This window comes from Gymnoscopelus microlampas, assembly GCF_963454915.1.
Source record: "Gymnoscopelus microlampas genome assembly, chromosome: 14".
Taxonomy (NCBI): Eukaryota; Metazoa; Chordata; class Actinopteri; order Myctophiformes; family Myctophidae; genus Gymnoscopelus; species Gymnoscopelus microlampas.
In genome coordinates this window covers 2395532-2418419 of record NC_139951.1, presented here as the reverse complement: position 1 = coordinate 2418419, position 22888 = coordinate 2395532, and the positions used below count along the sequence as shown (strand labels likewise).

Here is a 22888-nt window from a genome sequence, read left to right as displayed (position 1 = left end):
TCCCTGCAGACAGGTGCCTCCCCAGCCCATAGGAGTATGTGCAGTGACAATTATACATCCTCCCTGCCCGGCTTCCCTCCCCCGAACACACACGGTGTTCGTATAGACGCTCAAACAAAGCCAGATGAAGTTTCATCTATGAAACATCTTCATCTCTCACACTCATCACATCAGTGTCTGCCTGGGTAGGAGCTTCACTCATGGTGTCGTATCCTGAAGAGGATGCTTTGGTCCAGGATGTCTCTTCAGCCAATCACTAACCTTGGCAGGTGCCCAGCGGTATAGATTTCCTGCAGATGGTGTTCCACCACTCACTGCAACAGAAGACAACAGACATCAAGACATTTACATTGAAAATAAAAACCTGGATGTGAAAAGCCTGCAGCCCCGCCCACCATCTTGTCTCTGTTCCTCACGTATGAACCATGATGTAATCTTGACCTTTGACCTCTTCCATCAAAAATATCATCTCTTCAGTGCAGCCTACTGATCATTCCCTCCAAGTTTCATGACAATGCACCCATCCATTCCTATGTTATTTTGCACACACACACACACACACACACACACACACACACACACACACACACACACACACACACACACACACACACACACACACACACACACACACACACACACACACACACACACACACACACACACAGATGAAGAATAACAAATTATGTTACAGGCAGTTTATTGATACTCACTACTGGGAGGATAGTCCATGCTCCATGCATCCTCTAGATCCATGCTTTTCCTTCTCTTGACAGCTGTCAGGGTTGGTTCTTCTTGATCCTTCTCTGCAAACTTCAACATCCTCTCTATCATCTCTTCCTCTCTCTTCTTCCATTCTTCTTCTCGTCTGTTCCATTCTTCAACAGTTGGCTTGTCTACCACCTTGAAGTGTCCTGTGTCTCTGACAGACCTGTCTTCTCTTGAGTCTGAAGGCTCAAAGTGTCCTCTGTTCCTCGTCACCATGTCTTCTATTTTCACCATCAGCTCTTTTACTTCTGAAATGTCCCACTTGAGACCATGTTGAACATGATATCTGAAGCCACATTTCTCCAGGAGCCACCTCAGAGGTTCTCCTTCAGACTCTATGTACTCCTCAACACGTCTCTCTCCCAGCCACGATCCCTTTGTGAACAGAACCAGAGTGTGTCTCCAGACTCTGTCCCCCAGCAGCTCCATGTGTTCCTCCACTGATCTCCTGTCAGCTTCAGAGAAACTGGACCTGACATCAACAGTCACCAGGACAGCATGGGGTCCAGGAGAACACAGAGTCACACCGTGTAGAAGGACGTCTTTGATCTTCTGTGATCGAGGTGTAGTCGACCAGTCTGGACAGATCACCACACTCACATTTATGTCAGCAACTCTTCCCTGTTGTCTGACACATTCTGTCAGTTTAGTCTGGGTTTTAAACTCCTGGAATATGAGGTTTGCTGAATGTTAGTCATAATAAACAAAACATTTATTGTATTCTGTCCTCATCTGAGTTACTTTCTCAAGCTAGTCAGAAATGAACTCACTGAATTGATTATTCTTCATCACTTTGTCTAACAGTGCCAAGTACAGTAACACTACAAACAAAATAACAATAACTGTATGTAATGGAATAATGGAACAACCTAACTAGAAAGGTGTACACAGTAGAGCATACTGTAAATATTCACCACGGGGCGTGGTCTAATAATTAGTGACGTATACAGTTACATTTCTACCTACAGTCATGAAGGACTCAGCACCATGTGACACTTTATACGTTTACTCTTTGCTAATGTAATACCCTGAACCTACTGTACCCCTGGATGATTAATACACTGTTATCCTATCCTATATGATATCGTCTTCCTCTCTCTCTCTCTCTCTCTCTCTCTCTCTCTCTCTCTCTCTCTCTCTCTCTCTCTCTCTCTCTCTCTCTCTCTTTCTCTCTCTCTCTCTCTCTAGTGGCGGAAGTGGCGGAAGCCACTAGTCGGAGTGGCGAGATGTCGGAATGGAAGGAGCACCCCGGAGGAGGTTAGTCTAGCTCTTGGACAGGTTGTAGGTTGTGAAAGTGTGAAATCTGCCTCTCGCATGAATGGCGGTGTTGTTATATTCGTGGACGATGTAGCTAAAGTGGGAGAAGTTGTGGAGAATGGGATTGTTGTCCGCGATACATTCACACCTGTTCTTCCACTGGTGAATCCAGCCAAAAATATCATAATTTCAAACGCTCCCCCTTTCATTAAAAATGAGGATCTGGCCAAAGAATTGTCACGCTATGGGAAGTTAGTGACCCCAGTTCAAATGGTTTTATTGGGTTGTTAATCGCCACAGTTAAAACATGTTGTGAGTCACAGAAGGCAGGCTTACATGATCCTGAAAGAAAAGATTGATTTGAATTTGATATTTAGTTTCAAAGTCGGTGGTTTTAACTACACAGTGTTTGCAACCTCTGATAATATGAAATGCTTTGGTTGTGGAGTTGAAGGGCATTTAACTCGCTCTTGTCCTACTCCTAAAGGAGTCGGCTCTGGTGCGCCACCGCCGGCTGCTGAGAGCAGTGGAGAGGCTGTCGCTGGCACGTCTGGCGCGGAGAGCGCGCATGACTCTCCGCAGGCTGAGCCAGGTTTACAGTGCGCACCGCAGTCTCAGGCAAACGCACAAAACGCATCGCAGTCTGAGTCAGACTCACAGAATACAGCGCAGGCTGATCCTTTCTTGCTCGGTGCGCAGACAGCAGAGACAGTACCTGAAACAGAGACAGTAGTGCAGGAGGAGCAGAGGGTGCAAAGTGGTCACGCTCAGAATGGAAATAAAATTGTTAATGAAAATAATGCAAAAGCACAGACCAGTGAGAAATCATTGAAAAAAGACAAAAAGATAAACAAAATTGGGGAGAAAGAAAAAAGCAAGCAGTGTCATGATGACAATGTGGTTAAAGGGACAGCTGCAGGAGCAGGAACAAAAGCTGTCCAAAATATGTTTTTTGGCCCCCCTGCTTCTTCAGTTCCCGAAAAAATGTACATTTTTGAGGATTTAGGTCTATCAAATAAGCCCAATAAAAGGAAATCAAATGATAAGGAACAGAGTGGAGGCAAGGTTAAGAGCAAGAAAGCACTGGATAATTTGTCAGATGATTTGTCAGAGCTTGAAGAGGATTGTGAGTGGACACCTTCACAGGAGGCTGAAATGGTGTCCTATCCTCTTGAGAGAATTAGAACATTTCTGTCAGACACTAAAGGGCAAAGGGGAGTTAAAATTGAAGATTTCTACCCTGATCTGAAAGGTTTTGTCAGGTCTGTAACGCTGCTTTTAAAGGAGGAAGGGTCTTTTACTGGCCCAGAAGTCCATAGGCTTAAGAAAATGGTGACTAAAGTTAGGGCTACTTTTATAGATGATTATGATTAAGACAGGTGTGTTTTTCCACACATTGCGTATGTGTGTGGTTTTTGTTTTGTCAATTTCTCTATTTTTGATGGGGGACTTGAGTAGGTTCTTTAAACATTAATGGAGCAAGAAGTGACGTGAAAAGGGCTTCTCTTTTTAAGCTGATAGAGCTAAAAAAACGTTGATGTTGTTTTGATTCAAGAAACACATAGTGACAGTAACAATGAAAATGATTGGAAAAAAGAATGGCCTGGAGAGGTTATTTTGAGTCACAATCTGTCTAATAGGGGTGGTGTTGGAGTGCTTTTTTCAAAGGGCTTTAGTCCCCATTCTTTTGAGGTGGAAGAAGTAATGTGTGGTCATATTTTAAAAGTGAAAGTTCAATATGAAAAGGTGACCATGATTTTTGTTTATGTTTACGCTCCAGTTTTGGCCATTGAAAGAATGAAATTTTTGGACATTTTGAGTAATGTTATTCAGAGTTGCACCGAAGATTTTTTGTTTTTGGCGCCATGGCGGCCGCCGCGGCCGCCAGATCCTCCGCCCAAAGCGCCACGACCGCCAGTCGCGGTGGCGGCTGCCCTGGTGCCCGCGGCGCACGCCGCGGGCACCAGGGCAGCCGCCACAACCGCCGTGGCATCGCCAGGCCCCGCCATAACCGCCCAAAGCGCCGCGAGCGCCACGGCGGGTGGCGGCCGCCACAACCGCCGTGGCAACCGCCCAAAGCGCCGCGAGCGCCACGGCGGGTGGCGACGCCACAACCGCCGTGGCAACCGCCCAAAGCGCCGCGAGCGCCACGGCGGGTGGCGGCCGCCACAACCGCCGTGGCAACCGCCCAAAGCGCCGCGAGCGCCACGTAGGGTCCGCCATAACCGCCCAAAGCGCCGCGAGCGCCACGGCGGGTGGCGGCCGCCGCGAGCTGGCACGAGTGCCAAGCAAGCCTCTGCCAGCCCCTGCAGCCTCTGGTCCCGACCAGACAGAGCAAGCAGTTTTTTCCGCGCGTAATTACGCACGTGTTCTGCTCCCCCCCCCCCCCCTCTACACCGATAACTCTTTGCCCAAAATAGACGATCTCCAAGCTCACACTCCGCGCATAGTCAATAAGATGGTTATTATTATTCATATTATTATTAGAATGACAAACTGATGCCCCGTTGAAATTATATCAAAACGAATTCATAGTGAGTGTGCTCCAACGGCCTGGTTCGGTCTGTCTGTCTGTCTGTCTGTCTGTCTGTCTGTCTGTGGGTAAGTCTATCTATCTATCTATCTATCTATCTATCTATCTATCTATCTATCTATCTATCTATCTATCTATCTATCTATCTATCTCAAGCTCTTTACCAAAAATAGCCGATCTACAAGCTCACAACGCCTCACGCTGCAAGGCGGTCTGTCTGTCTGTCTGTCTGTCTGTCTGTCTGTAAGTCTATCTATCTATCTATCTATCTATCTGTCAAGAATTACATTTCTCTCTATGAAGCGATACAGTGGCGTTCCCAGGAATTACATTTAGGGCAGGCGAGATTCCCCCCCCCCCCCCCCCCCCCCCCTTCGAAGAGGGGGGGGGTACTAAGGGGGGGTACTCGGGGGAACAAGTTAACAACAACACTACACTGACTACAAAACTGAAAACGTTAATAAAAACAATAATAAGTGTATATTCAATGTATGTATTTTTATTCTAAAAAACACAGCATTACAGAAAAGGCGAACATGATGTTCTGCGCAAATGATTGACTAATTTCAACATTGCTATTACAACAGCAACAATAATAGCAACATCAAATAGTGTTCAAGCATGTAGTGATGTCTACAACATGAGATGACGGGGCTTGCTGCACTTGAAAATATCTATAACTGAATCATATTTCAGACCTTCAGTTAAATCTCTCTCAAACGCTAGGAGACACAGATTATTTAGGCGAGAGTTTGTCATTGTACTTCTGTGTGTACTTTTTATGCCAGGTGAGTACAGGTGATGGCCCACTGGCCCAGACCCCCACTCCTGGCACTCCTGGCACCCCATGAAGACAAAGGCATACATTTGCATCACTATAGGCGAGGGTCGCTCTGCTGAACGGTAGTGATTGGCTGCCTGCCTGCGTGAATGGACGAGCTCAGTGTGTGTGTGTGTGTGTGTGTGTGTGTGTGTGTGTGTGTGTGTGTGTGTGTGTGTGTGTGTGTGTGTGTGTGTGTGTGCGCGTGTGCGCGAGCGTGCGTGCGTGCGATGCGAAGCGTTGAAAGCTTGTAGCCTAGATCTGCTATTTTCACATAGCCTAGGTATAAAATAGGGCTAAAGTGGTTAATGTATGTTTCATAATATCATAATATATATCTGACAAGTAACTAGTAACTAAAGTTTTCAAATAATTGTAGTGGAGTAAAAGTACAATATTTGCCTCTGAGATGTAGTGGAGTAGAAGTCAAAGTATTGGAAATAGCTCAAGTAAAGTACAAATACCTCAAAAGCGTACTTAAGTACAGTACTTAAGTAAATGAGTTAAATTCCATCTGTCTTTATTATTAGCACAATAACACTCTATCAAATCTAAATAAAAAATCTATGTATAACAAGGACTTAACACAAATTAAAATCATGCAATTGGTATGACATTCAAAGAAACCCCCCCCAAAAAATCCAATAATTACGGGGCCAGAGCTCAGCTCTGGACCTGTTTTGTTATTGGCAGTATTCTGTCACTTCTTCTTCTTCTTCTTCTTCTTCTTCTTCTTCTTCTTCTTCTTCTTCTTCTTCTTCTTCTTCTTCTTCTTCTGCCACTTTTCGCAGTTCTGGCTGAACCGTGCAGTCGCTTTTTACGAAACTCGGCCATATGGTAGATGGTCATGAAAAATTATCAAGAAATAATTCTCACAATCTTTCGTCCAAAGGTGGCGCTATAGCACTCAATTTAAAATGCCAACTTTGAACAGGTACAACTCATGCCCTGTTTGACCTACAGCCATGAAACTTGGATACACATATGCGTCTCCTCATGCTGAACAACTTTCACACTCTGACTTTTGACCTCTGACCTTTAGATCTCCCACCATTTTGAATTATATGAAAAACAGTCATTGGCTCCTAACTTCTGCATTTTTTCACTTGTGGAAAATCCGCTGCCAAGGTGTTGTCGGCATAGGTCCAGAGTTCAAGTGTTAAACGTTTCGTGCAGATTGCTCAAAAATCCCAGGAGGAGATAGATTTTAACTATTGCAGTTTTATGAAAATTATTCATCTTGCCCAAAGCGCCGCGAGCGCCACGTAGGGTCCGCCATAACCGCCCAAAGCGCCGCGAGCGCCACGGCGGGTGGCGGCCGCCGCGAGCTGGCACGAGTGCCAAGCAAGCCTCTGCCAGCCCCTGCAGCCTCTGGTCCCGACCAGACAGAGCAAGCAGTTTTTTCCGCGCGTAATTACGCACGTGTTCTGCTCCCCCCCCCCCCCCTCTACACCGATAACTCTTTGCCCAAAATAGACGATCTCCAAGCTCACACTCCGCGCATAGTCAATAAGATGGTTATTATTATTCATATTATTATTAGAATGACAAACTGATGCCCCGTTGAAATTATATCAAAACGAATTCATAGTGAGTGTGCTCCAACGGCCTGGTTCGGTCTGTCTGTCTGTCTGTCTGTCTGTCTGTCTGTCTGTCTGTCTGTGGGTAAGTCTATCTATCTATCTATCTATCTATCTATCTATCTATCTATCTATCTATCTATCTATCTATCTATCTATCTATCTATCTATCTCAAGCTCTTTACCAAAAATAGCCGATCTACAAGCTCACAACGCCTCACGCTGCAAGGCGGTCTGTCTGTCTGTCTGTCTGTCTGTCTGTCTGTAAGTCTATCTATCTATCTATCTATCTATCTGTCAAGAATTACATTTCTCTCTATGAAGCGATACAGTGGCGTTCCCAGGAATTACATTTAGGGCAGGCGAGATTCCCCCCCCCCCCCCCCCCCCCTTCGAAGAGGGGGGGGGTACTAAGGGGGGGTACTCGGGGGAACAAGTTAACAACAACACTACACTGACTACAAAACTGAAAACGTTAATAAAAACAATAATAAGTGTATATTCAATGTATGTATTTTTATTCTAAAAAACACAGCATTACAGAAAAGGCGAACATGATGTTCTGCGCAAATGATTGACTAATTTCAACATTGCTATTACAACAGCAACAATAATAGCAACATCAAATAGTGTTCAAGCATGTAGTGATGTCTACAACATGAGATGACGGGGCTTGCTGCACTTGAAAATATCTATAACTGAATCATATTTCAGACCTTCAGTTAAATCTCTCTCAAACGCTAGGAGACACAGATTATTTAGGCGAGAGTTTGTCATTGTACTTCTGTGTGTACTTTTTATGCCAGGTGAGTACAGGTGATGGCCCACTGGCCCAGACCCCCACTCCTGGCACTCCTGGCACCCCATGAAGACAAAGGCATACATTTGCATCACTATAGGCGAGGGTCGCTCTGCTGAACGGTAGTGATTGGCTGCCTGCCTGCGTGAATGGACGAGCTCAGTGTGTGTGTGTGTGTGTGTGTGTGTGTGTGTGTGTGTGTGTGTGTGTGTGTGTGTGTGTGTGTGTGTGTGTGTGTGTGTGTGCGCGTGTGCGCGAGCGTGCGTGCGTGCGATGCGAAGCGTTGAAAGCTTGTAGCCTAGATCTGCTATTTTCACATAGCCTAGGTATAAAATAGGGCTAAAGTGGTTAATGTATGTTTCATAATATCATAATATATATCTGACAAGTAACTAGTAACTAAAGTTTTCAAATAATTGTAGTGGAGTAAAAGTACAATATTTGCCTCTGAGATGTAGTGGAGTAGAAGTCAAAGTATTGGAAATAGCTCAAGTAAAGTACAAATACCTCAAAAGCGTACTTAAGTACAGTACTTAAGTAAATGAGTTAAATTCCATCTGTCTTTATTATTAGCACAATAACACTCTATCAAATCTAAATAAAAAATCTATGTATAACAAGGACTTAACACAAATTAAAATCATGCAATTGGTATGACATTCAAAGAAACCCCCCCCAAAAAATCCAATAATTACGGGGCCAGAGCTCAGCTCTGGACCTGTTTTGTTATTGGCAGTATTCTGTCACTTCTTCTTCTTCTTCTTCTTCTTCTTCTTCTTCTTCTTCTTCTTCTTCTTCTTCTTCTTCTTCTTCTTCTTCTTCTTCTTCTTCTTCTTCTTCTTCTTCTGCCACTTTTCGCAGTTCTGGCTGAACCGTGCAGTCGCTTTTTACGAAACTCGGCCATATGGTAGATGGTCATGAAAAATTATCAAGAAATAATTCTCACAATCTTTCGTCCAAAGGTGGCGCTATAGCACTCAATTTAAAATGCCAACTTTGAACAGGTACAACTCATGCCCTGTTTGACCTACAGCCATGAAACTTGGATACACATATGCGTCTCCTCATGCTGAACAACTTTCACACTCTGACTTTTGACCTCTGACCTTTAGATCTCCCACCATTTTGAATTATATGAAAAACAGTCATTGGCTCCTAACTTCTGCATTTTTTCACTTGTGGAAAATCCGCTGCCAAGGTGTTGTCGGCATAGGTCCAGAGTTCAAGTGTTAAACGTTTCGTGCAGATTGCTCAAAAATCCCAGGAGGAGATAGATTTTAACTATTGCAGTTTTATGAAAATTATTCATCTGCCCCTAACACATACATGCAGACTCACATTTCTTTGAAACTTTGCAGAAAGGTTGAGGGTCATTCCAAATATCACTGAAACCAATCTTACTCCAATTGGCCAAGGGGGGGCGCTAGAGCAATTTTTTGAAAATGCAAACTTTAAACAGGCATAAGTCATGCCTCGTTTGGCCGAAAGTCGTGAAACTTGCTTACACTTGTGCCTTGACTCATGAGGAACACATGTATCGCTTTGACCAGTAAGCTCCGCCCTTAGATTGTCCGCAATTTTGAGCAGTTTGAAAAATACTTGTTTTTGGCAGTTCTGGCTTAACCCTGCATACGCTTTTTACGAAACTCGGCCATATGGTAGATGCTCATGAAAAACTATCAAGAAATAATTCTCACACTCATTCGTCAAAGGGTGGCGCTATAGCACTCAATTGAAAGTGCCAACTTTGAACAGGTACAACTCATGCCCTGTTTGACTTACAACCATGAAACTTCGATACACACATGCGTCTCTTCATGCCCGACAACTTTCGTGGTCTGACTTTTGACCTCTGACCTTTAGATCTCCCACCATTTTGAATTATATGAAAAACAGTCATTGGCTCCTAACTTCTGCATTTTTTCACTTAGAAAAAAATCCGCTCGCATCGTTATATCGGCAGAGGTCCTAAGTTCATGTGTAAAATGTTTCGTGCAGATTACTCAAAATCCCAGGAGGAGATAGACAATTTTGAGCAGTTTGAAAAACACTTAAACCCAGGATTTTTCAGCCATTTGCGTGAAACTGTATAATCTGTCTTATCTCTTTTTTCAAAGGTCTAGCCTGTTGGTCCAATGGCTTCTCCCTTAAGCGAGAGCCTCACAACCACAAGGTTGCCGGTTCAAGCCTCACTTTAATCAGACTCATTTAAGTTGAATTACAAAAAACATGTGCAAATGCTAAAGATAACCTGAAATGCTTATTTGAGAGTACGTTTTTTCAATGTATGACGTACTTCATTGTAAAAGTAGCTGATCTACAATCTCACAACTTTTCAGATACCAACGTTTTGTGAGCTTGTAGATCGGCCGCTTTCACTGGTTTCGGTTTCGAGGAGACACAGATACAATTTCTCTATTGGTAAATGGTTTGTGAACGAGTGATCTTAGTGTTGGCTTGGTTCATGACAGAAGGCAAGAGTTTATAATCTTCAACAGACAACCTCAGCCTGGACAAAGCTATAGCACTATAGGTAGTGTTGCAGCCTATTAGTCCGAAGGTTGAGAGTTCGATTCCTGTTAATGGCAATAGGTTGAGATGTCCAATCAATCCATTCTGTTTCCATCTCTCTCTCTCTCATCAATCTATTCCGTTTCCATGTCCCTCTTCAATCTATTCCATTTCCATGTCTCTCTCTCTCTCTCTCTCTCCAATCTATTCCGTTTCTCTCTCTCTCTCTCTCTCTCTCTCTCTCTCTCTCTCTCCAGTTTCCATGTCTCTCTCTCTCTCTCTCTCCATTTTCCATTACTGTCTGTCTGTCTCTCTCTCTCTCTCACTGGCCCCGTATTATCGCTGCTTGCAGCTATATTTACAAATTATGTTTCATCAACCATGTACATTTTCTATATCGGTGTTAAACACTGTTTGACTTGGCTCGTAGCTTTCCGTATAGCAATAATAATATATATTAATAATAAAATAGCATGACATAATAATAATAATAATAATAATAATAATAATAATAATAATAATAATAATAATAATAATAATAATAATAATAATAATAATAATAAAGACAGATGGAATTTAACTCATTTACTTAAGTACTGTACTTAAGTACGCTTTTGAGGTATTTGTACTTTACTTGAGCTATTTCCAATACTTTGACTTCTACTCCACTACATCTCAGAGGCAAATATTGTACTTTTACTCCACTACAATTATTTGAAAACTTTAGTTACTAGTTACTTGTCAGATATATATTATGATATTATGAAACATACATTAACCACTTTAGCCCTATTTTATACCTAGCCTATGTGAAAATAGCAGATCTAGGCTACAAGCTTTCAACGCTTCGCATCGCACGCACGCACGCACGCTCGCTCGCGCACACACACACACACACACACACACACACACACACACACACACACACACACACACACACACACACACAGGGGCGCCGATATTTATAAGCTCTAGCGGGTGCCCAACAAGGCGCACATGCACGCACGTGCAGCGCGCGTGCATGTGCGCCCCGTTTGCGGGTTTTGGTCGGTTAATTGACTTTTTTGGGGGGGTTTTGTAACTTTATTTCGTTTTTTTTTTTTTTTACCAGCACCCAGTGGGTGCTCCTCACCCACAGTGGGTGCTTTAGCCCCCAGGCACCCACGTTATCGGCGCCCTTGCACACACACACACACACACACACACACACACACACACACACACACACACACACACACACACACACACACTGAGCTCGTCCATTCACGCAGGCAGGCAGCCAATCACTACCGTTCAGCAGAGCGACCCTCGCCTATAGTGATGCAAATGTATGCCTTTGTCTTCATGGGGTGCCAGGAGTGCCAGGAGTGGGGGTCTGGGCCAGTGGGCCATCACCTGTACTCACCTGGCATAAAAAGTACACACAGAAGTACAATGACAAACTCTCGCCTAAATAATCTGTGTCTCCTAGCGTTTGAGAGAGATTTAACTGAAGGTCTGAAATATGATTCAGTTATAGATATTTTCAAGTGCAGCAAGCCCCGTCATCTCATGTTGTAGACATCACTACATGCTTGAACACTATTTGATGTTGCTATTATTGTTGCTGCTGATCGCAATGTTGAAATTAGTCAATCATTTGCGCAGAACATCTTGTTCGCCTTTTCTGTAATGCTGTTTTTTTTTTAATAAAAATACATACATTGAATATACACTTATTATTGTTTTTATTAACGTTTTTCTGTTTTGTAGTCAGTGTAGTGTTGTTGTTAACTTGTTCCCCCGAGTACCCCCCCTTAGTACCCCCCCCCCCCCTCTTCGAAGGGGGGGGGGGGAATCTCGCCTGCCCTAAATGTAATTCCTGGGAACGCCACTGTATCGCTTCATAGAGAGAAATGTAATTCTTGACAGATAGATAGATAGATAGATAGATAGATAGATAGATAGATAGATAGATAGATAGACTTACAGACAGACAGACAGACAGACAGACAGACAGACAGACCGCCTTGCAGCGTGAGGCGTTGTGAGCTTGTAGATCGGCTATTGTTGGTAAAGAGCTTGAGATAGATAGATAGATAGATAGATAGATAGATAGATAGATAGATAGATAGATAGATAGATAGATAGATAGATAGATAGATAGATAGATAGATAGATAGACTTACCCACAGACAGACAGACAGACAGACAGACAGAACCAGGCCGTTGGAGCACACTCACTATGAATTTGTTTTGATATAATTTCAACGGGGCATCAGTTTGTCATTCTAATAATAATATGAATAATAATAACCATCTTATTGACTATATGCGCGGAGTGTGAGCTTGGAGATCGGCTATTTTGGGCAAAGAGTTATCGGTGCAGAGGGGGGGGGGAGAGCAGAACACGTGCGTAATTACGCACGGAAAAAACTGCTTGCTCTGTCTGGTCGGGACCAGAGGCTGCAGGGGCTGGCAGAGGCTTGCTTGGCACTCGTGCCAGCTCGCGGGCGGCCGCCACCCGCCGTGGCGCTCGCGGCGCTTTGGGCGGTTATGGCGGACCCTACGTGGCGCTCGCGGCGCTTTGGGCGGTTGCCACGGCGGTTGTGGCGGCCACCACCCGCCGTGGCGCTCGCGGCGGCCGCCACCCGCCGTGGCGCTCGCAGCGCTTTGGGCGGTTGCCACGGCGGTTGTGGCGGCCGCCACCCGCCGTTGCGCTCGCGGCGGCCACCACCCGCCGTTGCGCTCGCGGCGGCCACCACCCGCCGTGGCGCTCGCGGCGGCCGCCACCCGCCGTGGCGCTCGCGGTGCTTTGGGCGGTTGCCACGCCGGTTGTGGCGGCCGCCACCCGCCGTGGCGCTCGCGGCGCTCGCGGCGCTTTGGGCGGTTATGGCGGGGCCTGGCGATGCCACGGCGGCCGCCACCGCGACTGGCGGTCGTGGCGCTTTGGGCGGAGGATCTGGCGGACGCGGCAGCCGCCATGGCGCCCGCCACCGCCACATTGGGATCTCGCTGTCTCTCGAAAGATGTGTGGAGAGGTTTTCATAGAAATGATAGGCAATACACATGGAGTCATGCGAAGGACAATGTTTTGTCTTTGGCTAGGCTCGATCGTTTTTATTGTTTTGAAAAACATTTTGGTATCTTTAAAGACTGTAGAATTTTTCCTGTGGGTTTCTCTGATCATTGTTTTGTTCAGTGTTCTTGTTACATCCAGAATGTTAAGGTTCACAGTGCTTATTGGCACTTTAACACTGGTCTCTTACAGGATAACTCCTTTAAAGAGGCTTTTGAATTTTTATGGGCCTTACATAGGGAGAATAAATTAAATTATTCTTCTGTGCAGCAATGGTGGGACAATGGTAAGGCCCAGATAAAACAATTTTGTCAGCAGTATACGCGCAATGTCACCAAGTACATTACCAGGTCTCTTCAGGACCTAGAGATTGAAGTGGTAGAATTACAGAATGTTGTGAATTCTACTGGTAATCAGGAGCATATTGAAGCTCTGAAATCTAAAAAATCTGCGTTAGCTAACCTGTTGGGCTTCACAGCACAGGGAGCTCTGGTTCGTTCCAGGTTCATGAATGCATCTCATACAGTATGGATGCCCCTTCACAGTTTTTCTTTGGATTGGAGCGAAAAAATGGTAAAAAAAAAAAGGTCATTCACTCCTCTATATCTCTATATATATACCTCTATATATCTATATATACCTCTATATATATATAGGTCTGAAAATGGATGTACGATCACTGGAACCTCTGAGATTTGAAGATTTGCCACCTCCTTCTACAAAGAGCTGTTTAGAGAGGAGTATGTGGAGGATGAAGAGCTGGCTGAATCTTTTTTGAGGGACTTCCTCAGGTGGGCGATCATGATAATGCTGTATTGAACAGAGAACTGTCGCTAAATGAACTGTATACTGCCCTCATGAGCCTTGGAAATGGCAAAGCGCCAGGCATTGATGGACTACCTGTTGACTTTTATAAATCTTTCTGGCCAGTGATTGGTGAAGATTTGCTGGAAGTGTTTCAGGACAGTTTGGGCAAAGGACAGTTGCCGCTGAGCTGCAGGAGAGCAGTTATTACCCTGCTCCCAAAAAGGGGGATCTACAAGAACTAAAAAACTGGAGACCGGTCTCTTTGCTGTGTGGGGACTATAAGATCTTTTCCAAGGCTTTAGCCTCTAGACTGAGAGAGGTGATGAGCGAGGTCATTCATGTTGATCAGACTTACTGTGTGCCTGGCAGGTTAATAAGTGACAATATCACTTTAATTAGGCATGTTTTGGACATCTCCAGCTCATTTGGCTTGGATACTGGTCTTATTTCCATAGACCAACTTAAGGCGTTTGACAGAGTTGAACTAAAGTATCTGTGGCAGACCCTAGGTGCTTTTGGTTTCAACCCTGGATTTATCGCCAAGATTAAGGTTTTGTATGGTGACATTGCGAGTATACTAAAAATTAATGGTGGCTTGGCTGCGCCTTTTGAGGTAAAGCGGGGGGTACGGCAAGGTTGCTCACTTTCAGGGATGCTGTATTCTCTCGCCATAGAACCAATGCTTCACAAACTGAGGAAAGAACTTTCAGGTGTTTTTTTCCCTGGTTGTCTTTCACCAGTTAAAATGTCTGCATATGCTGACGATGTAATTGTCACATTAAACAAGCAGAGTGACATTGATTGTTTAGAGAAGAATATACATCTTTTCAATAAGCTTTCCTCAGCAAAAGTTAACTGGAACAAAAGTGAGGCTGTAATGGTGGGAGAAGTCAATTTAAGACTACCAGAAGGGTTAACATGGAGAAAAGGAGGCATCAAATATTTAGGTGTTTTTTTGGGTGAAGACTCCATGCTAAATAAGAACTGGGAGAATGTTATAGAAAAAATAGAAGGTAGGCTCAAAAGGTGGAAATGGCTTTTGCCAAGCATGTCATACAGAGGTAGGACACTTATAATTAATAATCTGGTGTCCTCCTCTTTGTGGCATAGGTTAAGTTGTGTGGACCCCCCTCCAAAATTGCTTTCGAAAATTCAGGCTTTACTAGTTGAATTTTTTTGGGATAAACTGCACTGGATTCCACAGGCTGTTCTTTTCCTGCCAAAGGAAGAGGGAGGACAACGACTAATACATTTGCCTAGTAGAGGTGCTGCGTTCCGCCTGCAGTTTGTTCAGAGACTGTTGTATGGACCTGAAGACTTGGTATGGAGACCACTTGCCCATGTTATTCTTCAACGTTTCAATGGTCTGGGACTGAATGACTATTTCTAATGGATTTTAAAACTATGATCTTCAAGAGCTTGCCAATGTTCTACCGTGGAATCTTCACCATATGGAAGTTGCTGGTGAAGGAGAGGCTAGGGGAAGATAATTCTCTGTTCTGGCTGTTACAGGAACCTGTGGTGCATGGAGAGCGTTTAGGCACCCCCTGCTGGGCAGGTTCAGCAGTTGCGGAAGTGTTTCGTAGGGCTGGGATCTTAACCTTGGGATCTGTGGTGAATATCGCTGGATCTAAGTTGGATGATGCGGCTGCTCTAGCATCTGAGCTGGGAGTGCGGTCTGTGAGCATTAACAAAATGCTCGAACACTGGAAACACTGTCTAACCGGTCATGAAAGCCTAATGCTGGAAGGATATGGCAAGGGTCTGTTCAGGCCTCACAGAGATGATTCCTTTCCATGTCTTGGTATCTGCCCAGACTTTGGTAACTGTGCTGGGGTTTTCATTGATGACAAAAGCTATATTTTTTTAGATTTGTCTGAGGCAAAAGGTAAAGCACTCTATGAAATGATGGTCAAATGTTTAAATAAGGAAAGATTGCACAATAGGGTCGATACACCTTGGAGGGGTCTTCTGCACTTGGGGGTAGATGTCAAACCTGAGTGGAGGAGTGTTTACAAGCCACCATTAACAAAAAAAGTAGCTGACTTACAGTGGAGAGTTTTACATGGGATAGTTGCTGTCAATGCTTTTATTTCTGTTTTGAATCAGGATGTTACTGACATGTGTCCGTTTTGTCCTTTCAGAGAGACTGTGTTCCACTGTTTTTTGGAGTGTAAACGCCTGGTGCCTTTGTTCTTGTTGCTGGAGAGGTTGTTTTGTAGGGTGGGAGAGGTGTTTTCTAAGCATATGTTCATCCTGGGTTTCAAGTATAGATTGATTACAAAACAGAAATCTCAGCTTTTGAATTTTATTTTAGGACAGGCAAAGATGGCCATCTACGTTAGTAGAAAGAGGAAGATTGATGACGCAGTGGATGTTGATGTAGAGTTGCTGTTTAATAGGATGGTGAAAGCGAGAATAATGATTGACTTTAAGTTTTATAAGGCAATGAAGGATTTTGACCAATTCAGTATGATTTGGACCTATGATGATGTGTTGTGTTCTGTAATAGAGGATCAACTTATTTTCTCATTGGAAATGATGTGATGTTTTGTTTCGTTTTTTTATTTTCTAGAACTTCTGTGTTCTGTTTCTTTGCAAAATGATTGTTAAGTCAAGCTTTTGTTAAATAAAGTTTTGGTTAAAAATCTAAAATCTCTCTCTCTCTCTCTCTCTCTCTCTCTCTCTCTCTCTCTCTCTCTCCCCATACACATTCATTGTCTACCTCTCTTTATTAATCTTTCTCTCTGCTTCACTGATCATCAGTACTCTAAACTGTAAAAGAGGATAAAGACTGAACCCTCTAGTCTAAGTAAAACAGACCTCAGTTGCACTGTACATGGTTAAATGAAAGATACAGACATGATGAGAATCTATTTGAAAATTAACATGTGTGTATTGATCACTGACAGTTCATTGATCACATGATGTCTCAAACATTCATGACAGCAGATACTTTCACATTATCATCAGATAATGTTTATATTTGATCTCTTTACTGTTTACTTTGAGCTCATTCAATATAACATCACATTCATATCATATTACTCACCTTGCATGGAGTTTCTGTAAACACTAACTGCTGCAGAATGCGGTTTCCAGCTCTGTTCCTCTCAGCCTGCTTTCCACCAATCAACATTAGCCTAACATCTGCTAGACTCTGATGTTCTCCTGACACACACACACACACACACACACACACACACACACACACACACACACACACACACACACACACACACACACACACACACACACACACACACACACACACACACTCTACATTAGTGCACTGGATCAAATGAACCCTAACATCCCTATTCTGATCTGCAAAAATAGCAGATCTAAAAACTCATTGCAACGCGTTGTGAGCTTGTAGACCGGCTATTTACGGCAAATACATTTTGGGGGGAAAGGAGCGGACCAAGTATAGACCCCTGGGGGATCCCAATCAATGAAGTATTTAGGGTTTAAGTGGTTAACACTTATTGACACTGAGCTATTTAACTCTTATTTTAACAAAGAAATGTAACTTACCCTATCTTGAACACTGATTTAAATATTTAGTATTTAATTCATAGATTCATCTACATGAATTATTACATACTGTATAATAATAGTGACTAAACTGACCACAGAACAGTAGAACTAATGTATCAATCATTTGAAGTTAATGAATATTCTTGTGATCAATTATATAAATGTGTTGAAATTAAACTGCAGCTTTTTATCATATAGAATCGTCGGGTGTAAACCTTGTATGTCCAAAACCATTACTTTACAGGAAATGGAATAAAGAACCATGTGTTCCAATGGATAAAATGTAGTTATTATTAATTACAAGCTCTTTTTAATACCTTTCATTTGTTCAATATGTATAAAACCCACACACACACTTAACCACTTTCACTTTACCTTTCAAAATGTTTCAAAAATAGCACACATAGCAGATCTACAAGCTCACAACGTGTCACGATGCGACACATTGTGAGGTAGCTGATATATTGCATTTTTACCTTAGCGCTAGGTATGCTCTTGGTTGCTTGTTATTGCAGAAAATGCACTTATAACCTCTGGTGATTAGTAGCTTTCGTTCCCTACCTTTGTTGATTGCACTTATTGTAAGTCGCTTTGGATAAAAGCGTCTGCTAAATGACTGTAATGTAATGTAATGTAATAATGTGAGCTTGTAGATCTGCTATTTTTGCTATTTTTGCTACTTTTGCGTGACGTTGTTGTATGATGAAGTAGGGTATTCATTTACGAAAAGAAAAAAAAACATAAAAAGTAAAAAAATTGAGATACGAGGTTCCTGCCCGACAGAGACAATATATTAAATAAAATATTGATAATATACATTATGGCTTGATATAAAAATGTATTAGAAGAGACAGGCAAACAAACAATTACACGCACACGCACACGCACACGCCCACGCGCGCGCTCACACACACACACACACACACACACACACACACACACACACACACACACACACACACACACACACACACACACACACACACACACACACACACTAATATGTTTTTATAAACATCACCTTCAAACAGAGCTTTCAGAGCAGATCTTTGTCTGTGTGTCTTGGTCATGAATGTGTGGACATGTTCCTCTATGTATCTCTTCCTCTCTGACATCTTCTCATCTCCATCATCTTCATAGTGTCCACCTTTGTTTCCTGACACCATCTCCTCTATCTTCTCCAGAAGCTGTGTGACCTGAGTGTCATCTCTCTTCTGGTTGTTGAGGACATGATACCTGTTCCCACATTTGTCAACAAGCCAGCGGAGGTCTTCTCCTTCAGCCTCAATGTGCTGCTCAATGCTTCTGTCTCCCAGACGGTCTCCATAGGTGAAGAGTATACTAGTGTGACTCCACACTCTCTGTGACTGAAGTGTCATGTGTTCCTCTACTGCTACTCATTGCTTTGGTGAATGCTTCACGAAGAGGAACCGTCAGAAGAACAGCATGTGGTCCAGGAGGACAGAGAGACACACTGTTCTGGATCTCCAGTTTGTACATCTCTGAGGTGTCCTGTAGTGGACTGTTGTAGAGCCAGCCTGGTGAGTCCACCACTGTCACATGTCTCCCTGCTACTTCACCATGTCTCACCTCACACTGCACTGACCTCTGACCTCTCTGACTAACTTTAAAACCACTTCCTGTCAGAATGGTGTTACCTGCTGAACTCTTCCCAGACCCCTCCCTTCCCAACAACACAATCCTGAGGTCAGTCAGTCCTGTCAGAGAAAACATTAATTACTTTTACACCTTTTTTTAAACACTGAAGAAATAATTATCCGTTTCCATTGTGCTGTTTTAACAACAAATAGTTTAAATGGCAGATCTACAAGCTCACTATGTGATATGACACAGTGTGAGCTTGTAGATCTGCTGTTTTCATTTTTTTTTTTTAAATGTGTTTAAATGTTTTGTTTTTGTTTAGTTTTTTTTGCGGGGGATTCGCCTATAATGATTGATTGATTGATTGATTGATGGACTTTATTTAGTAAGACATGAGAACAACAGTACATGGAAGTACAAATTCACAATACAAGTTCTACTAAACTGGAAAGATTAGGTTAATACTTAGACAGGCGCCATTTTCGAATTGCAGCCTCCTGAAGGTGTATCTTTAGGGCAGTTTTTATCTTTAGGGCACATTTTTTTGTTGAATAGCATGTGAAAGAGTTCATTCCCTTTGTTGAGCCAAATCTGAGTTGAACATGATCCGTGGAGCTGCCTCTGTTTCTAATGAAATGCTCAAAATAGCCTTAATGTGGTCAAGGAACAAAGCAACAATGTCCAGGTAATTATATGTTGTTCTTAATATCTAATAATCACATATATACAAGTTAAAATATAGCTGCAAGCAGCAATAATACGGGGCCAGTGAGAGAGAGAGAGAGAGAGAGAGAGAGAGAGTAATGGAAACTGTTGAGAGAGAGAGAGGGAGAGAGACATGGAAACTGGAGAGAGCGAGAGAGAGAGAGAGAGAGAGCGAGAGAGAGAGAGACATGGAAACTGGAGAGAGAGAGAGAGAGAGAGATGGAAACGGAATAGATTGATGAGAGAGAGATGGAAACAGAATGGATTGATTGGACATCTCACCCTATTGCCATTAACAGGAATCGAACTCTCAACCTTCGGACTAATAGGCTGCAACACTACCTATAGTGCTATAGCTTTGTCCAGGCTGATGTTGTCTGTTGAAGATCATACACTCTTGCCTTCTGTCATGAACCAAGCCAACACTAAGATCACTCGTTCACAAACCATTTACCAATAGAGAAATTGTATGTCTCCTCGCAACCGAAAACAGTGAAAGCAGCCGATCTACAAGCTCAGAAACACGTTGCTATCTGAAAAGTTTTGAGATTGTAGATCGGCTATTTTCAGAATGAAGTATGTCATACATTGAAAAAACGTACTCTCAAATAAGCATTTCAGGTTATCTTTACCATTTGCACATGTATTCATTGATACAGTCATGTTGTTTGCAATTCAACTTAAACCAAGTGCGGCTTGAACTGGCGACCTTGAGATTGTGAGGCACTCATTTAAGGGAGACGCCATTGGACCAACGGACAAGGAACTGTGAAAAAGGAGATGACACAGATGATACAGTTTCACGCAAATATAGCTGAAAAATCCTGGGTTTAAGTGTTTTTCAAACTGCTCAAAATTGCGGACAATCTAAGGGTGGAGCTTACTGGTCAAAGCGATACATGTGTTCCTCATGAGTCAAGGCACAAGTGTAAGCAAGTTTCACGACTTTCGGCCAAACGAGGCATGACTTTTGCCTGTTTAAAGTTTGCATTTTCAAAAAATTGCTATAGCGCCCCCCCTTTGGCCAATTGGAGTGAGATTGGTTTCAGTGATATTTGGAATGACTCTCTACATTACTGCAACGTTTCAAAGAAATGTGAGTCTTGCATGTATGTGTTAGGGGCAGATGAATAATTTTCATAAAACTGCAATAGTTAAAATCTATTTCCTCCTGGGATTTTTGAGTAATCTGCACGAAACATTTTACACATGAACTTAGGACCTTTGCCGACAAAACAAAAGCGGCAGATTTTCCATAAGTGAAAAAATGCAGAAGTTATGAGCCAATGGCTGTTTTTCATATAATTCAAAATGGTGGGAGATCTAAAGGTCAGAGGTCAAAAGTCAGACCACGAAAGTTGTCGGGCATGAAGAGACGCATGTGTGTATCGGAGTTTCATGGTTGTAGGTCAAACAGGGCATGAGTTGTACCTGTTCAAAGTTGGCACTTTCAATTGAGTGCTATAGCGCCACCCTTTGACGAATGAGTGTGAGAATTATTTCTTGGTAGTTTTTCATGAGCATCTACCATATGGCCGAGTTTCGTAAAAAGCGTATGCACGGTTAAGCCAGAACTGCCAAAAACAAGTATTTTTCAAACTGCTCAAAATTGCGGACAATCTAAGGGCGGAGCTTACTGGTCAAAGCGATACATGTGTTCCTCATGAGTCAAGGCACAAGTGTAAGCAAGTTTCACGACTTTCGGCCAAACGAGGCATGACTTATGCCTGTTTAAAGTTTGCATTAAAAAAAAAATTCTATAACGCCCCCCTTTGGCCAATTGGAGTAAGATTGGTTTCATTGATATTTGGAATGACCCTGTACATTTCTGCAAAGTTTCAAAGACATGTGAGTCTGCATGTATGTGTTAGGGGCAGATGAATAATTGTCATAAAACTGCAATAGTTAAAACCTATGGATACATGGGATTTTTGAGCAATCTGCACGAAACGTTTAACACTTGAACTTTGGACCTCTGCCGACAAAACGATAGGAGTGGATTTTTTCTAAGTGAAAAAATGCAGAAATTAGGAGCCAATGACTGTTTTTCATATCATTCAAAATGGTGGGAGATCTAAAGGTCAGAGGTCAAAAGTCAGAGGGTGAAAGTTGTTCAGCATGAGGAGACGCATATGTGTATCCAAGTTTCATGGCTCTAGGTCAAACAGGGCATGAGTTGTACCTGTTCAAAGTTTTCAATTGAGTGCTATAGCGCCACCTTTGGACGAAAGATTGTGAGAATTATTTCTTGATCGTTTTTCATGACCATCTACCATATGGCCGAGTTTCGTAAAAAGCGACTGCACGGTTCAGCCAGAACTGCGAAAAGTGGCAGAAGAAGAAGAAGAAGAAGAAGAAGAAGAAGAAGAAGAAGAAGAAGAAGAAGAAGAAGAAGAAGAAGAAGAAGAAGAAGTGACAGAATACTGCCAATAATAAAACAGGTCCAGAGCTGAGCTCTGGCCCCGTAATGAACAATAAAGTGTGTTCAGTAGAGTACAGTGATGTAAAGTCAAGTAACAGTGGCACAATACATCTACAATATGTGTGTGTGTGTGTGTGTGTGTGTGTGTGTGTGTGTGTGTGTGTGTGTGTGTGTGTGTGTGTGTGTGTGTGTGTGTGTGTGTGTGTGTGTGTGTGTGTGTGTGTGTGTGTGTGGCTAATCTCACAAACCGACTGATCAGCTCCAACATTCTTGTGAACACTGCCAGTAAGCCAAGGATTCATTGTTGCACTCCTAAGTGGGAGATTTGAAAAATCTGTCTCAAGAACGGTAGATGTTTTTATTTTTTTTGCATGAAGATCCCTATTCATTTTTTTATACCAATTATGTTTGTATGAACAGTCAATCAAAGGCAGTGATTTGAACTTTAAGTGTTGATTTTCACTGTGTGAGTCCTTCATAAGAGGA

At 42.9% G+C, this 22888-nt stretch overlaps 1 protein-coding gene across 1 annotated transcript; it reads right to left on the bottom strand.

The window, feature by feature from the left end:
* Positions 1-198: 198 nt before the first annotated feature.
* Positions 199-19052, bottom strand: LOC311059603 (GTPase IMAP family member 7-like; the record flags this gene model as incomplete). Its single annotated transcript, XM_084077607.1, has 4 exons — positions 199-314; positions 714-1434; positions 17186-17304; positions 18695-19052. 4 exons carry the CDS (start codon positions 19050-19052, stop codon positions 199-201), a joined length of 1314 nt encoding a protein of 437 aa, XP_083933733.1.
* Between the last annotated feature and the right edge of the window lie 3836 nt (positions 19053-22888).